General features: G+C 25.9%; 1 protein-coding gene across 1 annotated transcript; it reads left to right on the top strand.

Annotated features, from left to right (window-relative positions):
* The first annotated feature begins 8074 nt into the window (after nucleotides 1–8074).
* Nucleotides 8075–8805, top strand: LOC126904955 (uncharacterized). Its single transcript, XM_050684360.1, has 3 exons — nucleotides 8075–8489; nucleotides 8575–8685; nucleotides 8790–8805. Exons 1-3 carry the CDS (start codon nucleotides 8110–8112, stop codon nucleotides 8803–8805), a joined length of 507 nt encoding a protein of 168 aa, XP_050540317.1. The 5' UTR covers nucleotides 8075–8109.
* Nucleotides 8806–12875: the final 4070 nt, after the last annotated feature.

The raw sequence follows: 12875 nt of genomic DNA on the forward strand, positions 1-12875 counted from the left end.
AAGATGATAAAAAATTGTCAAATTAAATATATTAAAATAAAACACATACTATTATTTTAAAAATCGCAGTAGAAAATAGGAATGAAAATAATAATAATAGCGATTATACTATTATAATAACCGATAATGACAAACAGTTAATTTTAAAAATAAATTATCCAATATAGTAGTATACTAATGTTCTACCGTATGGAAGACGCTGCTAGTCGTCCTAACACTGCTCGTTTGTGCAGTGTTACATATACTGAGGGAAACAACTCTAATGTTCGCACACGTCAAATGTATTATTAACTATTTACTCTTTACAAATTTGAAATTTTAATAAAAATGTAGAATTAAGAATATACAATTAATTTTCTTCTTTTAATTAATTATAGCAGGGGGTGCGATTTAATTATTTTTTTTCTACCACACTAGTTATATGGTAGCTGACCTTTTTCATTATTCCACTTTTGTGTTCGGTTTATTTTCAAAATTATGTTTTGGTCATATCTTTTAAATCAAGTTATTTCTTTAATAACTCTCAGTTATTCTGAACAATTCAAACCACAATAGCAACAAAACATTACAGCTTTTAAATACATAGTTTACAGATTAGTTAATAATCCTTTGAATGAAATAAATTTTGTTAAAGAAATGTACACTTCAATACGCCAAAATAATTTAATTAAAAAACTAAACATTTTTTAGGCGTTTAGTACATATTATGTAGTAATAAAATTAATATAAAGCCATTTTATATTATTTTGATTTTATTACACTTCAATATTACATTTTTAGAAAAAACCAGGTAAGTCAACTAAAAAATGATAATCAATAATTTTTTATTTATAAAAATCAGTCATAAATTTTATGTATCTTAATCATATTATTTAAAACTAAATTTTTATCAAAAATAATTATATTGATTATACAATGCGTAGTGTGAAGCGTATACGCTGTGCTTTTAATACACAAAGTCAATATTGGTTTGCTTATTATACTATTACTTGACTTAGGGTATATGTAAGTAAAAATTTAATTTTATACTTTCAAACGATTAATAATCGATTGCGTAATTTATAAAACTCTATAGAGATATTTAACTCAATATTGTTCAATTTATAAGATCGCTTTACTGTTTTATCACTTATTTATTTTTAAAAATGTTGACAGATTTTATTTTTTAATTATTCTCTCAGTTTAGTAGATCAAAAAAAGAAACATTATTACTTATAAATTAATTATAGCTACAATTTTTTTTTAGAATAATCTCAATAAACTAGTATGGCAAATAACATTGTGGCCTACTTCTTCATGAAAAAATAATATACCATATAGTTTATTGAAATTATTTTTAGAAGTAATATCTCATTTCATTTTGTTTTTTTAATATACACAATTTTTTTTAGTGAAAAACGAATACTTGTAATTATTTCTATATTATTAGACGAACAATAATCTATAAAACTGTTAACTAACCCATACACTAATTTTCATTACAATTTTAAATGCTCTTATAATCATAATATGTATCATTTGTATATATATATATATGTCAAATAATAAAAATCACCAAACAGGGTTGAATGAATGCAGCGCTGTTTTATTAACGTTCGTTGTTTTATTTTGTTTTAAGTCAGGCTATGTCGAGGAGAAGGAATGAGGTGAGTAGACTGTATGAATGGATAAAGAATGAATTTGACAATATATTGTTATAACAATTAAATGTACTATACAAGAATCATAAAATCATATATGAGAAAAAAAAGATTAATAATGTACTGTTCTGAAAATGAGAGTACAAACTTATATAATTATAACATCTAGAAATTTATATATAACATAATACTCCTTGATAAAATATAGTGCAAATGCAAAATAGTGTCCTAATAATAATACATATTACACCATATAATTATGGTTCATAATAAACGTATGTGCAGAAATGAATCACTGCGCATATTAAAACGATGCGTGTGGACTTAAAAAAAAAAAAAAATCTCTTAAATGGTAAAAAATTAACGGATTGAATTGATTTTTTTATCATATCTTAGGAATGCCATTGGACGGGTCTGATGAAAATTTCAAACTTTAAGTCGTAAAACGCTGGCGTCAGCGAGCGTTTTTCTCGAAGACGCACGAAATTTTAAAACGCTCGCGGGCGAGTGGCAAAAATTTTCCAACCTTCGCCAATCATTTCCCGGAGTTTGGTGACCGAGTACTTTCTTTGAAAATCCGAGCACGCTAAGTAATTTTTCCAGAAAAGCGTTTTTTTCCTTGTTATATTATATAATAAGATACTATTTGCTAACAAAGTCAGTGCATGTTACTAGTACGCGCGAATGAAGTGAAACTTCTTTCAAAGTCATTTAACTAATAAAATAGAAGTTTTGTCTGGAATAAAATTAAAAAAATACACTTAAACATTTTATTTTAATTGAAATTAATATAATATAATTTATTTTCTCATTGTATTACCAAGAAAGATATAATGGGCTTGNAATTTATTTTCTCATTGTATTACCAAGAAAGATATAATAGCTGAAATAACATAGGTAAGTTTTTAATTGGACGTTATGTTTATATCACGTAAAAATTGCATCTATTGTGGTTTTTTAAAAACTTATTTTGTACTAACAAAAATATTTGAAATTAAATGAATTCATGCATTTAAATAAAATTACTTTTATTTTGGAAAATACAGTGATAAATTATGATATAAAATATACTTTAGGGCCAACCATGATGCTCGATAACTATAAAGAAGTTTCTCATCAAAAAAATTATATAAGTAGGAAGAGGTCAGGAGCACTTACGAACATTTTTTTATACTTGAGTTATAATACAGATGTTATTTTTGTAAATTTATTTTTATGTTTATAATACACATTCAATAAATGGCTGTATAATACACATTTATTAAATAATTCGATAAAGAAATAAACAACTACATATTATCGGCTACGTAGCAAAATTAAATAACGCATTTGGATAAATTTTAAAATAATAAATGAAAAATTTATTTCCGCTTATCCAAAGAACAAAAGTATCTTTTAAGCTTAGTCATGTAGTCTATTATAAATTAAAAACGCTTTAATTAAAAGTATCCATAAAATTTCTTAAAGCTAAACAAATAAGACAATTGATTTGTAGAAACGGTGACAAATAAAAAACAAATTAATAAAATAAATTATATAAGAATGTATAACACTATTCTATTTAATTATATATTATTAAAAATCAACACAAATGCCATTTACACTGAATGTCTCTAAATTTCAAAGATCTAATGTCTTTATTTTAGGTACACTCTTTATTGTATGCCAGAAACCCAATTTCACAAAAGATGTCATTATTGCTACTTTTAAGGCATTAAATGAATATTTGATATTTGCGTATATTTCGCTTCTAGGCTTTCCTTTTTCAATCATGCCGTTGTACCATTCGATAGCTTGCGATGGAGTTGGCTGTATTGGTCTACAGTTATTATTCATATAATCTCGAACAATATTATATAATTCATCAAGTTTTTTGTCCATAAAATTGTCATTCTTGTCGTATGATGAAGTTAAATAATGTACTATGAATGCGAATGCATCAATGTTATTTTTAAGTTCTATATCAGTGTAATTTGAAAAAGAAGAAAATGCAGCCGGCCAATCTTCAATAAAATTTGTGAAAGAATCAAATTCCATTATTAGTTGTTTTTTACATTTTTTTTTTTCTGCTGTATGTCTTTTACATTCTATCCATAATACTCTTAAAAAATCTGTGTATCCTTCTAACATCTTATAGATATTACAGCTCAAGAACAAATAAAACTGTCTGACTTTATCGTTTTTATTTTCAGATGTAACAAAATCTTTTGTTCCAAATCCATCAAGCAATTGGTCCATGGTAATTTCTCCATTATTTCCGTCATTAATATGCAAGCCGTTTCTAAATTCTTTCCAATGTGAGTATTTAAAAAAATTTTCTAATTCACATACTATATAATTAAAATTTACCATTGAGGCACACTTTTTTGAATGCAGGAAATCAAGATTCAACAAAATAGTTATAAGGGATATTTTTGTTTGATCAAGATGAGGTTTGACTATCAAAAATATTTCGCTGATGGGTCTATTTTCAATTTGCCTGTGGTACTGTTCGATTATCAACGAAGGAGTTGGCTGTTTTGGTCCACAATTATTATTCATAAAATCTCGAACATTATTATCTAATTCATCAAATTTTTCATCTAAATCTTTGTCACTATGTTTCTTTGATGAAGCTAAATAATACACTATGTCAACATAAGAATTTATGTTATTTTTAAGTTCCATATCAGTGTAATTTGAAAAAGAAGAAAATGCAGCCGGACAATCTGCAATGAAGTTTGTAAAAGCAATAAATTCTCTTATTATTAAATGCTTACAACCTATTTTTGTGTCAGGATATTTTTTACATTCTGTCCATAATATTTTTACATAGTCTGTATATTCTCTTAGTGTCGTAGAAAGATTGCAGCTTAAAAACAAATAAAACTGTCTCGCTTTATCGTTCACATTTTCTGATGTAACAAAATCACTTCTAGTAATTCCATTTCGCAATTGGTCCAAGGTGATTTCTCCATGTCTTCCATCAATAATATGTAAATTTTGTCGTATTTTTAGCCAAATAGGGTTTTTTAAAAATAAGTTTAATTTAGAAACTTTATCTGTGGAATTTACAAAGTCAAAATTGAGAGTAATGCAAATCAAACCAAATGAAAATAAATAATTATTATACATTTTCAAATATTAAATTTTATCGATGTGAAATACAAATGACGTTAATAATATTTTCACTTACGATTGCTTCAATATATACAAACTATGTTATTTACATAAAAAAACGTTGACAGAAATTATTTTTAAATTTTATTTTTCAGTTAAGTAAATTTAAAGTGTGATGTTATATTACTTATAACTTATTTATAGCTTTTATTTTTTTTAGAATAATTTCATTAATTTAGTATGGTCCTATTATCATTTAAGACTTTATAATAATAAAATTTTTTTTTTTTATTTTAATGTTAAAAATAGTCTTCAGATAAAAGTTTTATTTAGTATCATGAAGTATTTTTGAGTTTATCAAATTATCGTAAACAGACAACTGCTTGAAATTATATAGTTTCTATAAAACTTCAACCAAGAGATGTGTATAATTTTATTTTAATAATGCGATCGTAAGGAGTGTTCAATCAAAATTTTATGGGAGCTCTCTCAATGGTAGCTTATGCACATGATCGTTATCTCACACCGCACAAACCAACAATTATTATAAACAGTTATTATTATATGCATTTGACTAGAATGATTCTATAGTTAGTCGGAATGAATAATGATGTAGATTTACGTAATTAAAAATAAAAATCTTGTGCGGTTTGGTTGGGTTCGGGTTGGGTGTGGTCACACAAACCAACATTTTTTTTTTTGTGTGTCTGTCATTACTTTTACCATCTTTGACTGGACCATTTTTTCTCAATGAGACGTCAAAACATCACAAATCGTATCTAATTGAAGACATTACCATCAAAAATTACATTTTTTAAAATCTGTAAATTTCGACATTTTTTACACTTTTTTCTGAAAGTTGCCATAACTTATCGACAAATGAACAATTAAAATAATTTGTTTTTATATTGAAACTGTAAGTAATTCCCTTTAATTTGATATAATAATTTGAAAATCTGACCCCACTTGCCCACAAGAAGGGATTCAAAATAGCAACTATTTTACTAATCTCAACTTTTTCAACTTAACTTTTGAAAATGTTCCAGAAATATAGCGTCCTTTAAACATATGTGAAATTAAAGCTTATCTTATTTATAATAAATTTAAAAAAAAATTGTCCTGACGGCATATTTTCTACGTGCAAACGTTTGCCGTAGTTAAAAAAATGCTATTTTTGTGTTAAAATTTTCAATTTTCAACTTTAATTTGCTACAAATTTTTAAAATATGTATGTACCAATACACATTTTTTTTCCCTAAATACGTTATGTGTATACCTTTCATCCGATATACTTTTTTTATAAATCGAGAAATTTCCCCTTATACAAGAGGCGTTTAAAACTATAAACATACGTATAAAAACTAGAATTTAACAATTTTATATTAACTTTATGTTTTCATTCAAAGTGTTTTACAAAATATTACTATGAATAGCTTATAAAATATATAAAATAAGCACATATTTTACGTATATTACAATAACATCATATTTATAATTACGTTAGACTCTGTCCCAAAATCACGAACCTGCATACGTTCACATCGTCCATAAAGTTAAGTCACCGATTTGGATAAATGTTTTTATTTAGCTCAATACAGCTTAGAGTAGTATAATTTGAATTTTTTGTAGTAAATAAAAATTTTTTTCAAAGAGTGTGTTATTGGCAAAAATGTTGTGATTACTCTTTCAATGGTTCAGTAAAAACTTTTTATAGAACATATTTTTATAAAAAAAATAAAGGCAATGTGAAAGTAATATCTAATAATTATCATTATTTCAAGTGAAATAGTTTATAATAAAGGTTTCGGTTATAAAATAAGGTAAATATTTAAGTATTAAAATGTGTTAAATTCGAATAAAATAACAAAATATATTGGATATAAGGTTGATATATATTGGCTGATGTTTCATAGTAATTTAATAATATTTTAATTTATCATTTTTTTTTATATATATAAAATACATGTATCATAAAAAACAAAATTAACAAACCAATATATTTTTAAGTTTATATAGATCAATCAGTCACCGTATTAGCACTGATATTTATTTGCGCTGTTTACGGTTCCCGGATGGGTGACCATACGGGAATAGTGACACATGCATTGCCCGATACTGGCTCCCTAAACCATAATAATATTGCCTCAGGTCGACAGCTAAAAATCCTATTAAATCACTAATATAGAGCCGTCCCTAAATAGTTGGGATAAACTCTCAGGAGATCATGATGATGTATTTTTTATGCCTAATGTATTGGTATCATTAGATTTAATCGTATGTCATTTGGATACTCAGTTATTTAACTAATGCAAAAAAAGTAAAAATATATTGCAAATTTCCGATTGGTACTCAATTTGTATTTAAAATAAAAAGCAACTAAACCATTAAACAGTGGCGGATTTACGGGGGGGGGTCTAGGGGTCTGGACCCTTCCCAGAAGCTTATTTATATAGAATTTATAAAGGTATACAATGTTTTTGTATTTTATATTTCGTGCGTGGAACAAATTTCTACATGTGTCAGATTTGTTAATTTAAATAAACTTGTAATTTTTGAAGAGTTCTTATAATTTGTACCGGCTCGCGATACAACTGGAAAAGGTTTGGCAAACTAAATATTAGAAAGTCTCAAACAATTTGGTGTAGAACTTAAATTCCTGCGCGGACAAGGATATGACGGTGCTTCGGCTGTGTCGGGAATCTATAACGGTGTTCAATCTCACATAAGACAAATTTATCTGTCTGCGATTTATGTTCATTGTTCTGGACATATTTTAAACCTTGTTATTTCCAAGTTATGTAGTGTACGACCAATTACGAATTGCTTAAGTCTTATAAGCGAAATTCGACATTTTTTCATTTACCCTAAACGAAAAAATGTTTTATCACAAAAAATTTTAGATTCTTCACATGACACAACAAAAAAAACACTAAAGCGTAGTTGTGCAACAAGGTGGATTGAACGATATCACTCGGTACATGATTTTTTAGAACTTTTTGAATTTGTTATAGAGCCTTTCGGTGAAATATCAAAGTGGAATGATAATGATACAAGTGGAAAAGCACAACGCTTACAAAAATCAATGTTACATGGAGAATTTATTATTGCATTATTTATATTATCTAAAGGTTTTGGATTTGGTTTACCATCATCAAAACATTTGCAAAAAGTTGATATTGATTTAAAAGTAGCGACTAGATTAGCTGATGAAACTTTAGAAGACATTAAAAGTTTCAGAAATAACGCTGAAAAAACATTTCAACAAATATATAGAGTTATTCCTGGACTTATAGGAAGACAAGTGCATAGAATTAATATTCAAACAAAATCTACAGAAGAATACTACCGTACATCTATATTTATTCCGTACATGGATTCTTATGTAACTGAACTTGAACAAAGATTTGCCAATCATAAGATTAAGTTTAATAATTTTCAGTCATTGTTTGATTCAGAAGAAAATGAAGACAAATTTATTCAATTGGACGACAACTACAAAGATGATCTGGAGTTCATTAATCATTCGATATTATCTACTGAATACAATTTATGGCAAAGAATATTAAAAAACATGGAAAAAAAACCCGAAAATGCTTTACAAGCTATGATAGTCTGCAACAAAGAAATGTATCCAAGTGTCTTTAAACTTCTTCAAATCCTAGCTACTTTACCAGTCTCTACTGCATCGAATGAGCGCACTTTTTCTAATCTGAAGCGAAACAAAACATATTTAAGAAATACTATGACTGAGTTAAAAATAAATGATTCATTAAATTAAAAAATTAATTTTACATAAAATAAATTTAAAAGTATTTTAATTTTAATTTTAGGCTAGGCTAAACGGCTTAGCTATAATGTCAATCCATAAAGATGAAAATTATTTTACAATTGAAGAAGTTTTAGCCAAACTCAGTAAAATAAAAAGAAGGCTTGATTTTGTTTTACAGTATATGTATTACTTATAATTGAAAATAAAAATGAAAATACAGTTTACATTTGTTATTATTTAAATAAATTTAATACTTATTTATTATTTATATTATTTTTCAGGACTCCCCCTCAGTAAAATGTTGAAAATCCGCCACTGCCATTAAATATTTAACATACGTAAAATTGAATTACACTTAAATTTATTTCAAATGTGTACACAATTGGTATAAGCCTCAACAAATTTTTTATTTCTATAAACTGTATTAAAAAACTAATACAAATTAAATTGAAATTTTCACAAATTTTCAACTTTACATATTTCAACTAAAAATAAAAATATAAAAAAATATAGTAAACATATTTTTATCATTGATATATACACTATGTACTGTACATAATGTACATATGTTTGGTTGCGCGTATATAGGCATATCTCACTATGTTAAAACTCTTTGACAGCAAAAGTGCAAATTTTCAATAAACAGAGCATAACAAATAAGACAGTCTCTACACGGCTACCGACTTGATCATTATCTCCGAATCATCGAGTGCGAAATTTTATCTGAGTGCAACATTCTGCTTTTCAACTACACGATTCTTACTAACTCGAAATAGTGTTCTATTTACGAAACCTTGCATCTATGAGTTTGAAGCAGCCATCGTCCAACTAACCGATTTTTTTAATATCAAACAATATACGGGGGATACATAGTCACCGATCGGAATGAATCGCGACTAAATTCCGATTAAAATCGGAACACAGCTCATTTATCACCCACTTACTATGCCGAAGGTTAAATGTAAGAATATGCGCGACGGATAAACTTTTCCGCCTCTTGTGCCAACAATTTCATCTTCTGAAATATAGCCATTTCATAAACAATTATAATTAAATTATTACTAATCAACGTTTTTGCTAAAATTTTATTTTTATTCTATTATTATTCATATTATAATAATTATTATAATTTATTATACTATTAATTATAATTATTTTTTTTTAAATTCGCTATTTTTACGATTCTTAACTTATAAAAAAATACAAAACGTTTATAAATTAATTATNACTTATAAAAAATACAAAACGTTTATAAATTAATTATAATGGTCTATTTTATTATTTTATTTTATGTACTTTAGATGCTAGCCGTTTAATAATTCACTCTTGCAGTTTGTCAATCATTATGCTTTTTTCCTGGTTGTATTTTCCTGGATGTCATTTTACCAATTACAGTTTTTGTTTGCAGGACACCATTCAAATCGGTCTCAACACCGCGCGACCTTGCTGATGCAGCGTATTGGCCAACGCGACATTTACAAAAGGTAGCCTACTGAAAATTAATATGTGATTCCTGACCTCTATTGTGACTACATTATGAGTGTAATTTTTATTATATTGGAATTTCTCTGCTTAGTCCGATTAATTTAATTATTTATTTACTTTTTTATTTTTATTACATGGCAACTATTAGTATTTTATCTCTGCGCCGCAAATTTATTATTTATATATTCTTTAAGATGTTTCATCAACTTAATGCATAACTTAATTTTAACACCACCAAATTAAAATTTTTTTTTTCTAAAATTATAAAATCTAATTAAAAATAAATAATCTATAAAAAAATTACAATAAATGCATAGTCTTAATAATTGCGCTTGTTTATAATACACCTTATACACTGTCGCCCACGGTGGTCACAGTAGTTCAGTAAATAACCAAAGAAGCAAATTAAAATACACAAGCATACTTAAACACGTAATTGTATACAAAAAATACTCTCATGAGATTCGTCCACGTTACAATCGTCTGACACTCACTTGTACAATGCTCATTTAATAAATGTTTTATATACAAAGTGATTTTTTTATCATAACCCACTCAATTACTTGCAAAATAATAATAATTTAAACATTTTTTTTTTATTATTATCTTTAGTTACACATTATTCTTGAATTTTTAACTATGTAATACTTTATAAGTTCATCCCTTATGCCTTGGAGGGGGGTCAACTTTGTTTTTTTAAATGGTAACACATATTTTTAATTTAATAAAATNAGAATTCCCTCGTTCGCTGGGAATGGGGGAAATATTCAAAAAAATTACAAATTTAAAAATCGCTAATTTTCGAAATTTTTTCACTTTTTTTCTTAAAACTTCCATAACTTTTTCAAAAATGAACAAATAAAAATAATATTTTTTTGTATTAAAACCTTAGATATTTACCTTTCATTTGANGCTTATTAGATATAAACATTTAAAGTTTCAAAATTTTGAGTTAATATACATGTATAATACACATAGGATTTTAAATACAGGTAGCTAATTGGATTTTTATGACATTGCTGTCTCAGTCACGGATTGTTTATTATCAAGTATGATTATCAATAGATATACTTTCTGTATTGTCAGTTAGTGTATTTATAAACTCATAACAATGTACTATACTACAATAATTATTGATAATAACAATGCTGTGTACCTGCTAATATCGATGTTGTAAAAAACCAATTAGCTACCTATATTTGTAATCCCTTGTGTATTATACCTGTATATTAATTCAAAAATTTGAAACTTTAAATGATTATATCTAATAAACGAATTAAGTTATATTAAAAATTCAAATGCCATTTACTATTAAATTAAAAACTCAAACATTTTATTAAATTAAAAATATGTGTTACCATTTAAAAAAACAAAGTTGACCCCCCTCCAAGGCATAAGGGATGAACTTAAAAAGTATTACATAGTTAAAAATTCAAGAATAATGTGTAACTAAAGATAATAAAAAAAAAAAATGTTTAAATTATTATTATTCTGCAAGTAATTGAGTGGGTTATGATAAAAAAATCACCCTGTATAGCGCCTAATTTAGTAGTAATAATACCTACACAATTGGTACATACACTTGTTAAAGCATATTATGTTAAATCGTAACGGTTCGAACTACANAGCGCCTTATTTAGTAGTAATAATACCTACACAATTGGTACATACACTTGTTAAAGCATATTATGTTAAATCGTAACGGTTCGAACTACAAACTCTCTATAAAAATATTAATACAATGATAAAGTTTTAGAACATCGGAAAAGGATTATCGGCAAAAAAAACAGTTGTTATTACAGCTACTCATCTAATAAACTTTATTTTATAAATGTTACTCTTAAGCTTACTAAATATATCCCGAATCGCAGCACAAGAATGCTACTTCAAAAACTCCCTCTTATATTGTTTATTTTTTCTAACGCGTATATAAACTGCACCAAGCATTTACAAATGAGATGGTTTTACAAATCAATGACCCATTTATTAAGATTTCATTACAATATATAAATATTTCGGAAATGAATATAAATTTTTGTTTGGAATAAAATAAAAAGATACACTTAAAAATTTTAATATAATATTATTAATTTTCTCATTGTATTACTTGTAATATCTGAAATAACATAGGTAAGTTTTTAATAAAACGTTATATTTATATACATGAAAATTGCATCTACTGTGGTTTTTTAAACAATTTTTTTTGTACTAACGAAAATATTTGAAATTAAATGAATTCATGCATTTAAATAAAATTACTTTTATTTTGGAAAATACAGTGATAAATTATGATATAAAATATACTTTAGGGCCGACAATGATGCTCGATAACTATTTTTTTCTGTAAAGAAATTTCTCATCAAAAAAATTATATAAGTAGGAAGAGGTCAGGAGCACTTACGAACATTTTTTTATACTTAAGTTAGTATACAGATATTTATTTGTATTTATTTTTATGTTTATAATACGCATTCAATAAATAGCTGCATAATACACATTTATTAAATAATTAGATAAAGAAATAAGCAACTTTTCATAACACATTTCGATAAATTTTAAAAAAATTAATGAAAAAGTGCCTTATTTCATATTTTTGGATGTAAAATCACTGTTTAATATTTGTCTTCTAACGTGAAAATTTAAGATATTTATAAAAACATCATACTATTGGGACTAATAATAAACGCAATGAATATTTATTTCCGCTTATCCAACAAACAAAAATATGTTTTAAGCTTAGTCATGTAGTCAANCGCTTATCCAACAAACAAAAATATGTTTTAAGCTTAGTCATGTAGTCAATTATAAATTAAAAACGCTTTAATTAAAAGAATTCATAAAATTTATTAAAGCTAAACAAATAAGACAATTGATTTGTAGTA

Source organism: Daktulosphaira vitifoliae, unplaced genomic scaffold (assembly GCF_025091365.1).
Source record: "Daktulosphaira vitifoliae isolate Bord-2020 unplaced genomic scaffold, ASM2509136v1 Scaffold_4, whole genome shotgun sequence".
Taxonomy (NCBI): domain Eukaryota; kingdom Metazoa; phylum Arthropoda; class Insecta; order Hemiptera; family Phylloxeridae; genus Daktulosphaira; species Daktulosphaira vitifoliae.